We start from the raw sequence: 19626 nt of genomic DNA, 5'->3' as shown, positions 1-19626 counted from the left end.
GATCAGACCAAGAAATATGTTTAGACATTGGACAACATTCAGTACAGAACAGCATCATTCTCTGAGGATGGGAAATCTGTTTTTGGCTGAAGGAGCTACAGCTCTTAAAGGGACAGTTTTTCCAGTAGAGGACAGGGTGAGGACATGTAAACATGTGCAGGACACAGTATTGTCTGAACCTGACAAGCTTAAGCGTTAACGGAAAATTAAGGAAAAATGAAACAACACAGAAGTAACCATGGAAAGGATGAGAGCAAACAGGTTAGGGGAATCCAAGGAAGGTAAAAGGAGTTAGCAGATGCCCATGGAAAAGAGGCAAATGGAAAGATATAGAATGCTTTGCTTCAGATGGATCGAGACCCTTTAGAAAGAACACCCAGGGACATTAGCCTAGCTCAGGGGTGGGCAAATGGGGCTCTTTTACAACCTGTGGACTTCAACTCCCAGAATTCCTGAGACAGCCAAGCTTGGCTGTCTCAGGAATTCTGGGAGTTGAAGTCCACAGGTTGTAAAAGAGCCCCATTTGCCCACCCCTGGCCTAGCTCTACCAATACGTAGCCATAGCTAGAATTCACACTGAAAGAGGAAAGACAGCGGAGACGGCAAGGCTTGAGGTACCTCACAACAGGCATTAGTGGGTACATTGGATATGGCACCACTGGCAGTTCCATTAAAAGGGGAGCTTGGCACATTGGCCAGAAAGGCCCAGCTCCTGTTTTGCTTGTAAGGCTAGAAAGGGGAGCTCATTTCCATTTTGCCTCCCCCAAGAAGAAGAAAAAAAAACTTTCAAATCTTAGCAGCAAGATCCAACCACCCAGCACGCCTAGGAGGGCCCTCAATTTTGTTTTATACCCTATAAAACATCAAGACAATAGATTGGAGAAGAGAATGGAAACATTGAAGCAGAAGAGGGAGAGAGGTAAGATGACTGTGGTCTATATTGCACTTTTGTCTTATATATACACATGCACTTTTATAAAAAAAGAAAAGAAAAAAAAATAAGAACCAAAAGGATGGAGGAGGAAGAAGATGGAAAACAGGTCTGTCAAGCAGCTGGCTTCCTGTATTCCTCAACTCCATCCTGTCATTTCCCAGAATGCTTTGCCAGCAACCATTTGGGAACAGAGAGTCCTGATCTTGCAGAGCGTACTCCATGATTGATGAGGTCCCGCTGGCCTAGGTGCGCTGGAACTAGGGAGCTAAGAGTCAAATCTGTCAGTCAAGAACGTTTCCGTTGCTCCGTTGGTTTATAAATATGTTGCTCCTCTTCCTTGCCTTTGCTTCTTTCCAGCAAATCCTGAGAATGGTGGTGGGGAATTCTGCTCTGCCGCATTTTGCACCACTGAGCCTGCCACGACGACAAAAAGTTTCTGTCCTCGTGTTTGTCCCATGTGACAATGGTGCATTTTCACAGGCTGAAGTCATAAAGAGTTTTCCCTGCAGAGAGGAGGGGTTCATACCCCCCTCACCCCATGCCCTCCTTGGGGTGATGCTTCCTTGATCCCAAGAATGTGCTGCCGGCTGCCCCTGCTACCTCAGCCGTCCATCAGGCTTGATAGTCCCCAGTTCTGATTTGGGGTCCGGGGACAGTGAACTCCAAGAGGTTTTGTTACAAAGCTCCAAGGGCGAGCAGCTAGAAGGGTTCGCCATACAGAGTCCAGCTACCGACCAGAAACTGCTGATGCTGCTGTCTGTCCAGTTCTCTAGAGCATGGCCAAAGAGCTGCATGTGCTGCTGGGAAGCTCGCCCCATTTCATCTAAATGGGGAAGGTTCAGGATCCCAGCCAGGCCCTGGAAATTTTGCTCCATGTACTCATTCCGGGGAGGACCAGCATGGAGCCACTTGCCATCATCTGAGAACACAGAAAGAGAGGAGATAAGCAAGACAAAGGGCTCCTATAAATCTGCCCATATTTTAGGTACATGTGTTTATTTACATATATATTTATATGTCACCCCTAAATAGCGTACCGCAATCATACAGGTAGTCCTCGACTTACAACCAGTTGACTCCAAAATTTTCTGTTCCTAAGCGAGGCAGCTGTTAGGTGAAATTTGCCTCAATTTACCTTTCCTGCTACAGTTACTAAATGAATCCCTGCAATAGTTAAGTTAGTAAAACAATTGGTAAGTGAATTTGGCTTCCCCGTTAACTTTGCTTGTCAGAAGGTTGCAAAAACTGATCACCTGACACTGGGACACTGCAACAGTCATAAATACGAACCAAGCATCCAAATTTTGATCATGTGACCATGGGGATGCTGCAATGGTCATTAAGTGGGAAAATGGTCATAAGTCTTTCCCCCCCCCCCCCGGTACCTTCAAATGGTCACTGAATAAATGGCTGCAAGTCAAGGACCATCGGTAGTAGGCTAGAAGCAAGTTAATAACCTGGAGTAACTTCAGACTGTTCTGCAAATGGTTCAACCTCAGAACAATTGAGAAGATTCCATGATGGAACATTTTGTACAATTCTACTAGAATCAATTCGAGTGATGAGTCTTGAATCCCTCTCGTGACATGCGCTCATTACTGGTGGCCTTTGGGCAAAATAATTGGCTGCCAGAGGATAGAACTGAAGTTGGGGGGGTGGGGGGGAGAAGCCTTCCTTCCCTTCCATCTTTAACACCATTATTTTATCACAGTCATTGTGGAAGGGGAAGCATACCACCAACCGCCGGAAAAGACGCCTAGAGAGTAGTTGGAGGGCCAGTCGCTCCGAATCTGACCGTACACTAGTGAGGTCTTATATCAAGACCTACTTAGTGGCGATAAAGGCGGCGAAGTGTAATTACTTTTCCGCTCTTATCGCGTCGGCAGAAAATCGCCCAGCTGCCTTGTTTAGGGTGACTCGCTCCCTTCTCCATCTGGGAGCGCGGGAAGACCCCTTGCAAGGTCGTGCTGAGGATTTTGCGCATTATTTGCACGATAAAGTCGCTCAAATTCGGGACGGCTTAGACTCCGACTGGGTAGGTACAGGCGGGTTGTCCGAGGTCTGTCTTGAGACGGTTATCTGGGATGAGTTTGACCCTGTGACTCCCGAGGACGTGGACAGGATGCTGGGGAGGTTGAACGCAACCACATGTTTATTGGACCCGTGTCCCTCCTGGTTGGTGCTGGCTACCCGGGAGGTTACACGAGGCTGGCTCCAGAGGATTATAAATGCTTCCTTGAGTGAGGGGTTCTTGCCTCCCGCCTTGAAAGAGGCGGTGGTGAGGCCCCTCCTCAAGAAGCCCTCTCTGGACCCAGCTGTTTTAGCAAACTATCGTCCAGTTTCCAACCTTCGCTTCCTGGCGAAGGTTGTTGAGAGTGTGGTTGCGCGACAGCTCCCGCAGTACCTGGAGGAAACCGTCTATCTAGATCCGTTCCAGTCCGGCTTCAGGCCCGGGTACAGCACGGAAACGGCATTGGTCGCGTTGGTTGATGATCTCTGGAGGGCTCGGGACAGAGGTTGCTCCTCTGTTCTGGTCCTATTAGATCTCTCAGCGGCTTTTGATACCATCGACCATGGTATCATGCTGCGCCGGTTGGAGGGGTTGGGAGTGGGAGGCACTGTTTTACGGTGGTTCTCCTCCTATCTCTCCGACAGGTCGCAGTCTGTGTTGGCTGGAGGGCAGAGGTCGACCTCAAGGCACTTGGTTTGTGGGGTGCCACAAGGGTCGGTCCTCTCGCCTCTCCTGTTCAACATTTATGTGAAGCCGCTGGGCGAGATCATCCGTGGTTTTGGGGTGCAGTGCCATCTGTACGCTGATGACACCCAGCTGTACATCTCCACCCCAGACCACCCCAACGATGCCCTTGAAGTGATGTCCCGGTGCCTGGAGGCGGTGCGGGTCTGGATGGGGAGGAACAGGCTCCGACTCAATCCCTCCAAGACTGAGTGGCTGTGGCTGCCGGCGTCCCGATATAGTCAGCTGGTGCCATCGCTGACTATTGGGGGCGAGACATTGGCCCCCACGGAGAGGGTGCGTAACTTGGGTGTCCTCCTGGACGCACGGCTGTCCTTAGAAGAGCATTTGATGGCCGTGGCCAGGGGGGCTTTCTATCAGGTTCGCCTGATACGCCAGTTGCGCCCCTTTCTGGATCGGGACTCCCTATGCACGGTCACTCATGCCCTCGTTACTTCCCGCCTTGACTACTGTAATGCTCTCTACATGGGGCTCCCCTTGAGGAGCACTCGGAGGCTCCAACTGGTGCAGAATGCGGCCGCGCGGGTACTTATGGGGGCGGCATGGCGCTCCCACGTGACACCTCTCCTGCGCGAGCTGCATTGGCTTCCAGTGGTCTTCCGAGTGCGCTTCAAGGTGTTGGTTCTCATCTTCAAAGCGCTCCATGGCTTAGGACCCAGTTATTTACGAGACCACCTTCTGCCTCCGATAACCTCCCACCGGCCAACACGCTCCCACAGAGAGGGTCTCCTCAGGGTGCCGTCTGTCAGGCAATGTCGGCTGGCGACCCCCCGGGGAAGAGCCTTCTCTGTGGGGGCACCCGCCCTCTGGAATGAGCTGCCCCCAGGGATACGACTAATCCCGGATCTCCGGACCTTCCGCCGGGCCCTGAAGACTTTTTTATTTCAGCAAGCCGGGCTGGGTTAAAAAATTTTTAATTGGTGAATTTTATGGGTAACGGGGTTTTAAATTGGAGAAGCCTAAGATAATTTAATTTTGTTTTAATGCATTTTAATATTTGTATTGTGTGTTTTTAATTTTGGCTGTTCACCGCCCCGAGTCCTTCGGGAGAGGGGGCGGTATACAAATTTAATAAATAAATAAATAAATAAATAAATAAATAAATAAATAAATAAATAAATAAATAAACCATACTGAGTAGGCCAAACAAGAAATTAACTCCACAAGAAAGTTAAAACTCACTTTTACTAATATTGGCTACAATAACCAAATCTTGCAAGTCTGACTCTGCTTGATTCCTCCCCCCATCTTGTACTCATATGAATTAGGGGCACATCTGCCCAAGTCACTTGCACATACCTTCTTGCTTTGAACCTAAACCAGGTGCCCCTCCTCCCTGTTACTTTGATAATGTAATAGACCTGGCCTATAATAGATCATTAGGCTTTTCTCTCTCAAGATCATCTTCTTTACTTTCTACCCATATCTACTTCACCCAACATTCTGAATTTAAACTTGCACTGCTTTTTTGAGACTAAGGATATTTCCCCCCCTATCACAGATGAGATATCCAGGATCTGGACACCTGCATTAGGAAACCAGGCATGTAAAATAGCATCCTGCTAATGCAAATGGCTCAGTGAACTGAGATGCCTCCTCTCTCCAATTGCCATTACCAAGCGTTTTGTAACAGTTTCAAAACCGTATTATTATTATTTATTAAATTTGTATACCGCCCTTCTCCTTTCGGACTCAGGGCGGTGAACAGCCAAAATAAAAACATTTGTACAAAAGTTAAAATAATTATTTAAAACTAATTAAATAGAATTTGGCCCATAATTTAAAACATATCAATTAAAATCAATATCAAACGTTAAAACCAACATGGAATCAGGCCAGCCCAGCTAGCTGAAAAAAGTAAGTTTTTAGGGCCCGACGAAAAGTCCGGAGGTCTGAGATCACTCGTATCTCTGGTATATAAATTCCAGGAGATTTATAGTAGTAAAGTTAAAAATACAGGAATCAACCATTTCAATGAAAAACCTGACAATAAATATGAATGAGAAAAACTTGGTATCCCGTCTATAATGAGTCAACTAAAACCATAAAAGTCACCCAGCCAATAACCCCAATTAAATGATGCAGTCTTCATTGCCTGAGAAATATTAGTTGGAAGGGAGCAAGTATAGCTCCAGAAGTAGGGTATCCAAATCCTGGGGGCCAATAAGAAGGAGTTTGCAGGAATAGGACCATAAGCCTTCCCTCCACATGTGTACATGTGAATTGGGCACGTTCTACTTGCATAAAATAGTTCCTGAAATATTTTGGAATCAAATTATGTAGGGCTTTAAAGATTAATTTTATAATTATAGTTTCTCAGCCTTTTTGAAAGGCAGGAGATTGGCAACACAAACATTTGCATTTTGTCTTGCCTAGTGATCTGGAATTAAATGTTCCTCTAAATCAAGCTCTGTACACAGGGATGAAATCCAGTAGGTTCTGGAGAACCGGCAGTGGAAATTTTGAGTAATTCGGAGAACTGGCAAATACCACCTCTGACTGGCCCCAGAGTAGGGTGGGAATGGAGATTTTGCAATATCCTTCCCCTGCCATGCACACCAAGCCACACCACACCCACCAAGCCACGCCCACAGAACTGGTAGTTTAAAAAATGGAATTTCACCATTGCCTGTACATTTTCAAAGGTATGATGTGCACCCTAATATGAGAAGTAGAGAGAGATCATGGCTGCTGTGGCTTCAAAAGCAAATTCTAGAGAATAGTATTTGGGCCATTAAACTTCTGGGGTTGCTGTACATAATCAGAGTTCCAAATATTCATGCATAGGACTGCATTGTTGCTGTTTGACTGGGGTGATATTTACATAATATCCTCTTCCTCCTGAAAGAGGATTTTAATGCAAAACTCTGACAACACCACAGGACATTTGCAGACAAAGAAGCTGATGGAAATTACAGTTATGTTTCAAGGAATCACAAAAGGCTAAATCATAAATGTAATATGTATATACATCGAGGGCCCTTAAGAACACATCATACATGCATGCATGTACATACACACACTCTCTCTCTTTCTCTCTCTCACATACACACATGCACAGCTCCATACCTCTTCATTACTACCAATAAACTGCTAATATGTTGAATTAGTACCAATAATGGATATTGGATATGGGCTAATAAATTCTGCATTAATCCAGAGAGGGACGGGTGCTCTTAGTCAGGAAGCAGATGTAATCAGGAAACTGATTTCAGCCTGCCTTGGATGTTGAGGAATCAAGTAGCTAATCTGGAGGTTCTTCTGGATTCAACTTTTTATTTTACTTATTTATTAAATTTATTTGCCACCCATATCATTTCAAAGCGACTTTGGATGGCTTCCATGTGGAAATTCAGAAGACAGCTGCAACCAGCAATGCTTCTGCTCAACTTGGGTGCTCATATATGACCACTTCTAATGACATCAGAGAAGGCCATACTGATATACATCTTAATTATATCAAGATTGGATTATTGTAACACATTCTACTTGGGGTTTCCTTCTAAATAAGCTTTGTGAACAGATCATTGGTGTAGAATTCTTATACACATCAAAGTCTTGCTGATGGCCCATTAGAACTGCAGGCCTAGAGCAGGATTACCTTTGGAAATGCCTTGTCCCATAATAGGTTCTCCATAAGTGTCCTCTGATGGAGAAGCCCTTCTCTGTGTCCAGTAATGGAAGTGTGATTAGTGGAACAAGAAGGGCCTTCTGACTGACCTCACATTAACTATGGAACTGTGTCTCACAGAATTGGTACCTTCTTGGGTCATTGTCTGTTCAAGGCCTTCTTATTAGAATAGAATAGAATAGAATAGAATAGAATAGAATAGAATAGAATAGAATAGAATAGAATAGAATAGAATAGAATAGAATAGAATAGAATAGAACAGAACAGAACAGAACAGAACAGAATTCTTTATTGGCCAAGTGTGGACACACAAGGAATTTGTCTTGGTGCATACTCTCTTGGTGTACATAAAAGAAAAGATACATTCGTCAAGAATCATAAGGTACAACACTTAATGATAGTCATAGGGAAACAGTCAATATAAATCTTAAGGATACCAGCAACAAGGTTACAGTCATACATAATATGAGCCTGGTGGCGCAGCAGACTAATAGCCTGTTATTATCATTCAGCTGCCTGCAATTACTGCTAGTTCGAATCTCCCCAGGCTCAAGTTTGACTCAGCCTTCCATCCTTTCTAAGGTAGGTAAATTGAGGACCCAGTTTGTAGGGGCAATAAGCTGACTTTGTATAAATATACAAAAGTATGAAGGCTATTGCTTAACGCATTGTAAGCCGCCCTGAGTCTCTGGAGAAGGGCGGCATATAAATCAATTTTTTTTTAAAGGATAGGATAGGAACGATGAGAAGATTAATAGTAATGCAGATTTAATAAATAATTTGACAGTGCTGAGGGAATTATTTGTTTAGCAGAGTGATGGCGTTCGGGAAAGAACTGTTCTTGTGTCTAGTTATTTTGGAAAATGCTTGTTCCCCAGGCAGAGTACATATCCCTTGATACATTTAACTATTGTACCTGCCTTTTTTGTAACTTCTGCTTGCCCACCTTTTCTTTTCAATTATTCATAAGCCTTAATCGTTGTTTATTTTTTATTTATTAAATTTGTTTGCTGCCCATCTTGTGACAAGGTGACTGTTTTTGGCTGTTCTGAAATAAGAAAAGTGGAATCTCTCCCTCTAGTACATACATGGATGTAGAGAAACACACACAGATAGTAGAGATCCCTTTTGTTATCTGAAACTTTCTCCTGAGTTCGCCCTCCTTATCTGTTTCCAGGCATTCTCACTTTAAGCCAGTGGTGAAATGCTCCTAGTTCGGACTGGATCGCCCGATCCGGTAGCGATGGCAGGCGGTGGTTTGGAGAACCAGTAGCAAAAATCCCTGCCCCCCCCATGCCCAGCTGAGCTGTGTGATCATCAGAGGCTTTTTTTTATTTTTAAAAGCATTTTTTCTTCAGCCGAAAAAATGCTTTTAAAAGTAAAGTAAAAAAAAAGCCTCTGATGATCGTGTGGCTCGGATGGGATCATCAGAGCCTTTTAAAAGCATTTTTTTCTACAACCTCTTCGGCCGAAGAGGTTGTAGAAAAAATGCTTTTGAAAGTGAAAGTAAAAAAAAAAAGTTAGCCACAACCACCCAGTCACATTACCACCACCCCACCAAGCCACGCCCACAGAGCCGGTACTAACAAATTTTACATTTCTCCACTGCTTTAGGCCACTTACCTTTCCGGAGAGGCTGCTTGTGATTGAAGGTCTGAGGAACCACTAGGAACTGGCTCTCACCCAAGGGCTCCCAGAAATGGAAAAGGCGGATGGTCCAGGCACCTGGGCGGAGGGGCCGATTGAGAGGCGGTTTGTACTGTGTGTATTCTGCGTCTGCATCTACTGTAATATCATAGGACGTAGCAATGATATAGGTGGGGTCAATCCAAACTATGGTGGCCGTGAGGTTGGGTCCCCGTGCCCATTTCTGCATAGCCACTGGTTCGTCGAAAGGCCCGATCAGGCCACCAAAATTGCGGAAGATCCTCTCTTTGGGGTCCCACTCAGTACCTACCTGTAAGAGTGGACAGAAAAGAGGCGTTTGCAATGGGGAAGAACATCCACCCACAGCATGGGAAACGTGCTCTTCAATAGGCAAGAAACAATTAGAACAGAGGTGGGCAACTATGGCCCTTTTATGACTTGTGGACTTCAATTCCCAGAATTCCTGAACTAACATGGCTGACTCAGGAATTCTGGGAGTTGAAGTCCACAAGTCATAAAAGGGCCATAGTTGCCCACCCCTGAGTTAGAACATTTATAACGTTTCATTGAGTAAGCACTTGGGAAAAATACAGGTAGTCTTTGAGTTACGACCACAATTGAGCCCAAAATTTCTGTTGCTAAGCGAGACAACTTGTTAGTTTTGTCCATTTTACGACCTTTCTTGCCACAGTTATTAAGTGAGTCACTGCAGTTAATCTAACAATTGTTAATTGAATTTGTCTTCCACATTGACTTCACTTGTTAGAAAGTTCCAAAAGGTGATTATAATGACAACCCTGGGACACTGCAACTGTCATAACTATGAGTCAGTTGCCAAGTGTCTGAATTTTGATCATATGATCATGGAAATGCTGCAACAGTTGTTTAAGTATGAAAAAAGTTCATAAGTCACTTTTTTTTAGTGCTGTTGTAACTTTGAATGGCAACTAAACAAACAGTTGTAAATTGAAGACTACTTGTACTCCTACACAAAGGTAGACTGCATTGCCATATGCATTTCTATTCCAAATTCTGTTAGAAAAAAATCCTTTCTTCTGCCAGCATGTCCCTGCAGAAAAAGATTTAGAATCTGCCTTGCCAAAGACTTTCTTCATTCAGCAATCCACAAGAGGGCTCACATTTATCTGGAAATACTCCACATGGGCACTAATAAGGACATTCAATCTGGGTTGACACCATCCTTTTTAAGATGACCCATCTGGATGGAAAGATTCACACATCATAAAGATAAAAGTGTCCTCTTTCTACTTGTGTTTGACTTTAGGGGACAGTGCTCATCTCTCTATCTTAGCCGAGGGAGCCAACATTGTCTGAAGACATTTCTGTGGTCATGTGGCCAGCATGACTATACGCTGAGGCACATGGAATAGCGTTACCTTCCTACTGAAGTATTTATCTACTCCCATGCTTTCGAACTGCTAGCTGGGCAGGAGCTGGGGCAAGAAACAGGAGCTCGGCTCATTGTGCAGTACTTGGGCCTTGAACCCAGGCTGTCAGCTTTCCAGCAGACAAGCTCGGTGTCTTTAACCACTACACTACTGCACCCCTTCACACATCATACCGCCCTATTAATTATATTACAACAGCTCACAGCCACATAGAACAGAATTCCCCCCCCCCCCAAAAGTGAAGTTTTGCAGTTGCAGAGAAGGCTATTTCAGTCTTCCTACAGTCTTGCTTTTGGGTTTTTCTTCACAGATCACATTCTCAACCACATAATTCTTTTCTTGCCCAAGTATTCCTGAATGACCTTATTTTGAATGGAGGAGGTCATCTTTTCTTTTGCCTCATACCTTTCATAAGCTGCATATAGCTCAGGGAGTAAAGACTAATCTCTGTCTCCACTTGCTGGTCTACTGGATGTCACAGTCAGGAATAGACAGAATTGTTTGAGGAAGCTGCAAAATACTGAAGAAAGGACTCCTCATACAATAGAAATGCAGATCAAGTGAAACTGTTACATATTGTTGAGACAGTGCTTGCTCAGCAATATGAAGTCCATGCAGAGTCACCGACTACCATGATTTCCTTCAAGAAGCTGAATTAATTATTGCATCTTCTGGATGTCAGCTGCATATTGATAAAATGTGGGGGGTGGGGGAAGGAGGATACATTGATTGAAGCACAGAGAGCATTTTGATTAATTTAAAGCCAGGAGAGAACAAGAGAATAGTTAAACAGGAATCCCACCTCAAGATTCTGCAAACGGTTGGCTGATTTGCCACTAGCCGCTAATTTGAGAGTCCCATGGGGCATCATCCATATTTCTAGAAACTCCACCTGTTGAGTTGCAGAGTTCTGAACTTCTTGAGTCACCAAATAGCCCTGGAAATGGTCGTCATAAAAATACAAGTGGACACTGGATGGAAAACCCTGTGGTTCAAACCTGGAAAAATATGATAACAATTACAATAATATTAATCATAGTAGTAATAGTAGCAATAGTAATAACAGCCCTGAATAGCACTTCCAAATGGTCAGAACATTTCATATGCATAATTAGGAACAGCTTATAAAAGTTCATTATTGTTATCCTTCATACTGCAGATGGGAAAGCTGAGACAGGCAGAAAAATTGCTTGCTTTGGCCCACCTGAACAGTAGAGATCCAACCAACCAACTTCCAGATTTGAAACTCACAACAATATCTTATGTGTTCTGAGTCCCAATCAGTTTAATGGGTTTATTCTCCACTGAGGTTTTAGTCTTTTAGCCAGTCTAAAAGATCAGTTCTCCAAACCGACATGATAGTTCTTAACATCAAAGACACATTCAGACACATCTACATCTATGAGCCATCTATAGACTATTTCAAGTTCAAGGAGACCTATCAGAATAACACGGTTTTATTTATTTGATCTTGTCTTTTTCCATTAGCTAAAGGTGGTATCCATAATGGTTCCTTCCTCTTCCAAGGTTATTCCCCACAACAATTCACCTCCTAAGTAAGATGCATAGTGAATAACTCAACCAAAATCAGTGAGTTTCCACAGCTAAAGGTATATTTGAATTTGAGTTGTCCTGATCCTAGTTCAAAATTCTGACTATTATTTACTTTAAGCATCTAATGCCACTGAAAAATTGAAGTTATTTTATGTCAGTAAGTCCACCATCCCATCTTAGAATAGAATAGAATAGAATAGAATAGAATAGAATAGAATAGAATAGAATAGAATAGAATAGAATAGAATAGAATAGAATAGAATAGAATTTTTTATTGGCCAAGTGTGATTGGACACACAAGGAATTTGTCTTGGTGCATATGCTCTCAGTGTACATAAAAGAAAAGATATGTTCATCAAGAATCATAAGGTACAACACTTAATGATAGTCATAGGGTACAAATAAGCAAGTAGGAAACAATATCAATATAATAGATATCCCAAATGACAGCAATCTCTACATGCAGAGACCATTAAATTATTGGGAGTTTTAAATTGTCTCGGGCAAATATTATTTAATTGGGTTTTAATCATGTTTTAACTTTTGTATTTATGTGTTTTATTTTGTGCCTGTTCACCGCCCTGAGTCCTTCGGGAGTAGGGCGGTATACAAATTTAATAAAATGAAAAAAATGAAATGAAAAGAAGCAGAACTTGGATTGCCAGTTTGTAAAACCTACATCCCGGGAGATTTGGTCTTTCTCCAAAGGTAAATAAAGCACCCTGTCCCTCTGTCAAGAAGAGTGATCTGAAGGATCAGGTAGTGAACTCTCAAGCAGGATAGGACATGTCTTTTCCCCTCAAGCCAAATGATCGATGGCCCAGAAATCCAGACCAAGCTTTCCCACCTCAAAGCAACCCCAGGCCCTGTCACACGCTTGCACTACCTGCATGGCCTGTCTTTTTTCTGGGTTGGCGCAGAGGTCATTTTCTGTAGCCCCAGCCTGGAGAAGGATGTGTACACAGTCAGGGTGACGTCGCTGAACCCACTCAGCCCATCCACACGGTCATAGACACTCTCCCAATAGGCCTTGAGGGCTGGCGTGTTAGGTGGGTAGTTACCATAGAGATGAGTGTCCAAGATTTCCAGCACCTCCTGGTTGATGGTGGACTCAAACTTCCTGGCAAAAAATGTAGGTCTGGAGAGTTGCTGAAAAGAAAAAGACATTTGGAAAATGGGACAGAGAGAGAAGCAGAGGGAAGAGTTTCATAACATGATTCAATGATAAATCTGTAGAACTAAAACATAAATTTAACCAAAAAGCAGTGTGCACTTGGAATCTAACATTTTCCAATATAATAATTATATCTCTTGCAAAATCCTGGAAATTAGCTATCGCTCCCAAACATACTGGCATATGAAAATGAATAAGCACCACTTTGAAAATTAGCTTATTTTTGCCAATAGATCTTTGTTAATAATAAACATAGTTATTAATTATAAACTATTTGGTATATAAAACTTCAGGATAAGAAAAAGTATACATGGATGAAATCCATATTATGATCTTTAGTCTGTTCTTTAGTCTTAACTTAGAATCATAGAAAATTGTCTTTTTCGAGTCTGCCCTTTAAGTTTTTTTGTTTTCTTTTTAATTAATTAATTAATCTTTATTTTTAATTTTAATTCAGATGATGGACATATGTGTATCTCATGCATATTTAAATTCAGTTATTGATCACTGGCCCACTTGGTTCCAAGCTTCCACTTCTTTCGGTAAAGTAATATGTTCTAAAATTACTTTTGAATTTCCCTCTTGCCAGTTTGAGGTAATGCCCTCGTGTTCTTGATACTTATTGCATTTTATTTCCTTTTAAGGAGGAGAGAGGGAAAAAGACCACCAGCAGAGGAATGAAAACAATCTCTTGATTTCATCCCAGTGCAAAAGAGTTCATTGCCGAATGCTAGATATGTAAAAATGAAATAAAAGGCTAAAAGGCAACATCTTATTCCATGTTACAGTTGGGGTGGACCTGAGGAGCTACTGCTGCTCAGCAAAGAGGAGGTGGGTGGACCCAACCTGGCTGACCTTGCCTGAGGTTCGAAATAAAGTAGAGTTGAAGCTGGCTGGTATTTTGATGATGAGAGAATATCGAGGTATTCCGGGGTTTGAGCTAAATTGGAAAGTCAGAAAAACACATCCTGAAAGAAGCAACGGCAAACAATTTCAATACTGCTGCCATGAAATCTGTGTGGATGAATTGATAAAGGTCCACAGGAGTTGAGTTTGACTTAAGAGCATGTTCGTGTTATTGTTACACTATTTTGACATCACTGAGTTACTATGGTTTGTGCAAATGAAATGAAGAAGGACGAATAACTTCCTGAGAGCAGAAATAAAGTTACATTATACCAAAAATGGAAATGTATGGTGTACCTGCAGTCTCAAGAAGTCCTGTGGTTTGAAGTCATTTGGGGAACATCCGCACCAATCAACTATGTGCTTATATTGACACTTGCAGCCCAGCTTGCGGTTCCAGTTTGTCACCCGGAGGTTGTTGTCTACCAAGGTGTCACAGGCATGGCTGTTCTCCAAGACAGTGTGGAAAAAGGACTGTAGGAGGAGAGGAGAAGCATCGTGAGAAATACGGCTCTACCCAGGAAGAAATTACCACGGCCCACATGCCTACAAGACAGTCATTCTAAACTTGGAATTTTATTTAAAGGGCAAGTCCAAGAGGACTTTGCATTCTGAAAAACGCTTCCTCACTCTGGAAGAAAAGCCACATGCTGCAGAAGGAACCTCAAATGGAGGGGATCAAATTGTTACTATTATTATCTCTTTTATTCACTAAACATGAAACTCAGTCAACTGAACATTCAAAAATGCATCACAAATACCATTGACTGGTGCTAATAGTTGATACGGGTTGGTGCCAGCGTCCTAGGTATCAAAATAATAATAATAATAATAATAATAATAATAATAATAATAATAATAATAATAATAATAATAATAATAATTATTATTATTATTTTGCTGAAACAAATGAGTCAGCCAGCGAGCCAGCCAGCTGCTGCTTAGCCTAATCTCTTAATCAGTTAGCAGATGTTTGCCTTGACTTTTTACTCTATTCACTTTGCAAGAGGTTGAAAGCTATCAAGAGAGTGGCCAAAATAACAGGACGATCAGCAATCTCCTCAAAGAAGGATCTACCTGGATCTCATGCCTCACCTTCTGCAGTTATAAAGTCTGGTGTAGGAATCCACGGATAGTTTCTTCACTCATTAGAAAAGTTAAATTAGAAGCATGTGCAAGCATATAAAAACCCAACTTATTTTCTCAACTGTACGTATGAAAGTCAATATCTTTTTTAAAAAATCTGCTTTCCATCCTCCAAACACCTCTTAGGGATTTTTATTATTATTAACTCCCTCACGGTATCAACATGGAGTGTGCAATATTTGGTTCTGCTTTTCATACCAAACTGTTCCGTTTCTTGTAGCTAAGCAATAAATTCTTTCTTATAAAGGATTATTACTTAAGTAGCATCAGAGTTTGCAAAATATAAGAGGCTAGGTCCAAGCCCAAAGAGAGGTACAATAAAGAATCATTATGAAAGCAAATAGAGGCAGCAGGAGTATATGCATTTATCTCAGTTAAGCATAGTAAGACTTGAGAAGCAGGGAAGGAATGCTATTAGAAACCTGATTTATTTCCTTACTTTCATTAGTTGGGATAATAACACTTACATGGCAACCTAGTACTCAGACTGTTATTGGTTGTAGTAGAAACAAAGTTTCCATCCTATACAAAAATACTAACCCATTCATCAGAGTTACTCTGAAGCCTCTACAACTGATGGACCTACCTCTGCTGGGAGAAGTGTGTATGTGTAGAATTGTTGCAGCTGGGAGACCAATTGATCGCTGGTGTACACCACATATTCCACAAAACTGCGCGTTAGGGCAAACCAATCTGAGCCACCATCCACCACGATACCCTCTGGGATCTGCCGTTCACCCAGTCGCCACATATGTGTGTCGCATTCATGGAAAAGTCTGTCTAGACCCTGCTTCTTGATGAACCTATGTGGAGATGAATGCCTCAGATTCACTAGGAAGCAACATGGAATTTTAGGGATCACGTTTTGAACAAGGAGAGTTCTAGAACACTGCACTTTGAAAACTTTGGATTCTATAGCCTGAGAGTTCCAGGAAATTGGCATAATCATTTTGGTTCACAGCCTTTCAGTCTTTCAGCTTAAATTTTGGAAACTGGATTGTTTGCAAAGAATTCAGCTTGGTCTGATTAACCTTTGGAGGCTTCAAAAGCTGCCAACACTACAAGTTATAAGAGTTTCTTTTGACAGCTTTTAAAGAGCAAATGAAGCCAGTTGTGGAAGATGCTGAAAGATTTTTTTTTTTAAAAAAAATAATTACTGGGAGAAGAAATTACACGGTGAACCTATGATTTTTGGCCCAACAACAACAGACTCCTATAAATCAGAGCCTTTAATTAAAAATAGCTCCAAAGCTTTCCACATTTTGGTGACCACCTTTAAAGCACTCCATGGCTTAGGGCCGGGGTATCTACGAGTCCGCCTTCTGCCGCCAATAGCCTCCCACCGGCCAGTTCGCTCGCACAGAGGGCCTCCTCAGGGTGCCGTCGGCCAGACAATGTCAGCTGGCAACCCCCAGGGGGAGAGCTTTCTCTGTGGCGCACCTGCCCTCTGGAAGGTGCCGCCTACCCCCAGAGAACCTACCCTCAGAGATACGCACGATACCAGACCTCCAGACTTTTCGTTGGGCCCTGAAAATACATCTATTTCATCTAGCCGGGCTGGCTTGATCCCATCCTTGCGGTTTTAATTTGTAATTGGTTTTAACTGGGTTGTTTTAAATTGATGGCCAAAATTATTTAATGTCTTTTAAACTGCTTTTAAATTTTAAATGTTGTGTTTTACTGTGGCTGTTCACCGCCCTGAGTCCTGTTGGAGAAGGGCGGTATACAAATTAAATTATTATTATTATTATTATTATTATTATTATTATTATTATTATTATTATTATTATTATTATTATTATTATTATTATATAATAATAATAATTATTATTATTATTTTTGAATGTTTTTCTTTTTTTCAATTATGAAAGTTGGAGCTCTTTTTGGAGACACGGTTTGATAAAAAACAAAAAGACAGCAAAAAAAATGCTATTATTTGTAGATAGAATTCAGATATAGGTTTCAATTATATTCAGTTTCAGATGAAAAAAAGAACATAATCTATTCAATTTCCATGAACTTCAAAGAGCAATAGACAATTAAAAGATAGTATAATGAATATTACCGTGTTTCCCTGTAAATAAGACCCTGTCTTATTTTTTTGAACCCTGAAATAAGCACTTGGCCTTATTGCCATGTGCTCAAAAGCCCAATTGGGGTTATTATCAGGGGATATCTTATTTTGTGGGGAAACAGAGTAGAAAGTCTATCTGGCTCTGAAGAGATAAAACAGAAGTTGCCAGATGGTCTAGGCAGGGTATTTACAACTGGGCAGCACAGCCAAGAATGCCCTCTGTCCCAACAGCAATTTATCTGAGATTGTGGGCTTTTTTGTCATTTTTAATCTGTTCCCCAATGCCAAAGCTCTCCAAATTACCTAGCATTATCTCGTCCATGAGACTTCAAAAAATTCTTGTCCCGATATTTTGATAGGAATGTCACCAGCTCCTCATTGGTCCTGCAGGGGGCAGCAAATCAAAAGGAAGAATTAGAAAAAGCAGAAAACTGACAGGAGATTTGTAAGCTTTCTGAGAAAGGAAACCTGATGTACCTCCAAATATTTTAGATTACAAAACCCACCATCCTTCGCCAATACTTTGGCCCGATGGGACATGTGATAGTCCAACACATCTTCAAACTTTAATCATGATCAGGAGACAGGAAGAATGGAATTCCAATCTATACACATTTTTGAAGCGCTGAAGAAGACCAGATATAAAACTGTACCCATATTATTGGAAATTATATTTTGTCAGGATTGTCATTGTACCAAGAATCTTGTTTATACAATTGCACACAGATAAGAAATCATTCAATTAAGGAAATCATTACTAATGTTTTCAACAATAGAAGAGGAAATGCCGCTCCGAACACTTTATCAGGGACTTTATCATGGTTCCTGAATAGACAAATGCTAGAACAAATTTACTTAAAGAGGAAATTGTTTAGACATTAAAAGAGTTCTTTGGAAAAGGAGAATTTGCACCTATCAAATGCATAGTAAACAAGCCTAAACCTTTATGGCAATTCTTTCTAATTTGGGTGTCCTCCAAATGTGTGAAACCTTCCTAGTATGATGGCAGTGCTTCTATCTCCAATTGCTTCTACTGAACAAGAGTTTCTGCAGGACTGTCCTACTCTGAGAAGAATCAGATTAAGGGTGATCTTGAGGACAAGAAAGCAAAAGGAAAAGAGGGATGGGAGAAGAGAAGAAACAAGGAAGAGCAGGCAGAGAACAGATGCAAACAGCAGAATCATCTATGCAGATTTCCAGTTAACCACATCCAATGTGTTTCCCAACTTTCCTCTTAGTAGTCATTTTCCTTGTCTTTGTATCTTCCAAACAGCAGCTATCTAATTATTGATTGGCTTTGGCAAAAAAACAGAACCAAACCACTCGTGTCTATCGAGATTCTTCATTTCCAAGTCATGATTGTCCCAAAGGTCCTTTTCCAAAAAGGCAACTAGATTTTCTTGATTTTTTTTCTTTGAAAACATTTCACTTCTCATCCAAGGCTCTTCAGTTCTAACTCAAGCCACTCAACACCAAAACTTCTGATATGCTATGGCCTCTTGGAACTCTGAAGTTCCCTCTTATTTTCCTACTTTCATTTCTGCATTAAACTGGGGTGGGTGGGAAGAAAGAGAACCCCCTGATCCCTTCCATTCAAACCATCCCAGCTTCTCTCATATGATCTCAATGTTCATAGACCAGCAGCAGAACCCTCTGCTGCCTGCTGGGCCTTTTCCTTTTCAAGACTGACCTGGTGGGATAGTCGGTGGCACTCAAATTGATGAAATAGTCCCAGGCCCAATCTGTCACCTCCAGCAGGTCCTTCATGCTGCGCAGGTACATCTTCAGCAAGCTGGCCCCACCCCAGATTGTGACCATGCGCCAGGGGGTAACCAAGATGTTAGGGTAATGCTGGGCCAGATCCTTCACTTCACGGTGCAGGTACGTAGAACGCTGCAGGAGAGATGGGAACAGGGAGAGGAAACTGAATGCCAGAGTTTAGGATACCTTGAGGATCACCCTTTGGCCCCTTCTTTCCCAGGAAGAGTCAGGTGACAGTAGTGGTAGTGCAAACGTGTAAGGAAGCTCCAGCAAGTCCTGAGACTTACCTCCCTGGTATTGTAGTTTGTTTTATTGTTTTAACCATAGCGCTTATTATTCCTCTAGATGTATAATATGTATAAAATCTGGAGTTTTTGCTTCTTATCTTTTTCTTATTCCGATAGTTGTTTTAATTATGTTTATGTAAGTTGCCTAGAGTTACCTGAGTGATTGAAGCCACAAATGGATGGATGGGTAGAAATAAATATAGAAATGCTGGCTTTGGCAGAAATTTCACATTTGCAAGATACAGAATAACAGAGTTGGAAGGGACCTTAGAGGTCTTCTAGTCCAACCCCCTGTTCAAGCAGGAAACCCTATACCATTCAAGACAAATGGCTGTCCAATCTCTTCTT

General features: G+C 42.0%; 1 protein-coding gene across 2 annotated transcripts in view; it reads right to left on the bottom strand.

Annotated features, from left to right (window-relative positions):
* Positions 1–522: 522 nt before the first annotated feature.
* XYLT2 (xylosyltransferase 2) overlaps positions 523–19626 on the bottom strand; it is a 47445-nt gene continuing 28341 nt past the window's right edge. For both annotated transcript variants that reach the window (XM_070934648.1, XM_070934649.1), the window contains exons 4-11: positions 18921–19123; positions 17534–17614; positions 15743–15959; positions 14308–14484; positions 12817–13079; positions 11179–11374; positions 8944–9277; positions 523–1853 (exon numbers count right to left, since the gene is read on the bottom strand). In XM_070934648.1, the coding sequence (XP_070790749.1) occupies positions 1531–1853; positions 8944–9277; positions 11179–11374; positions 12817–13079; positions 14308–14484; positions 15743–15959; positions 17534–17614; positions 18921–19123 (1794 nt within the window). In that variant the 3' untranslated portion in view covers positions 523–1530. The remainder of the gene's footprint in view (positions 1854–8943; positions 9278–11178; positions 11375–12816; positions 13080–14307; positions 14485–15742; positions 15960–17533; positions 17615–18920; positions 19124–19626) is intronic.

This window comes from Pituophis catenifer, unplaced genomic scaffold (genome assembly GCF_029215685.1).
Source record: "Pituophis catenifer annectens isolate HBS135680 unplaced genomic scaffold, rPitCat1.0.hap2 SCAF_2, whole genome shotgun sequence".
NCBI classification, from domain to species: domain Eukaryota; kingdom Metazoa; phylum Chordata; class Lepidosauria; order Squamata; family Colubridae; genus Pituophis; species Pituophis catenifer.
Note: the sequence above shows the minus strand (reverse complement) of the source record. Positions and strands in the feature narration are given on the sequence as shown.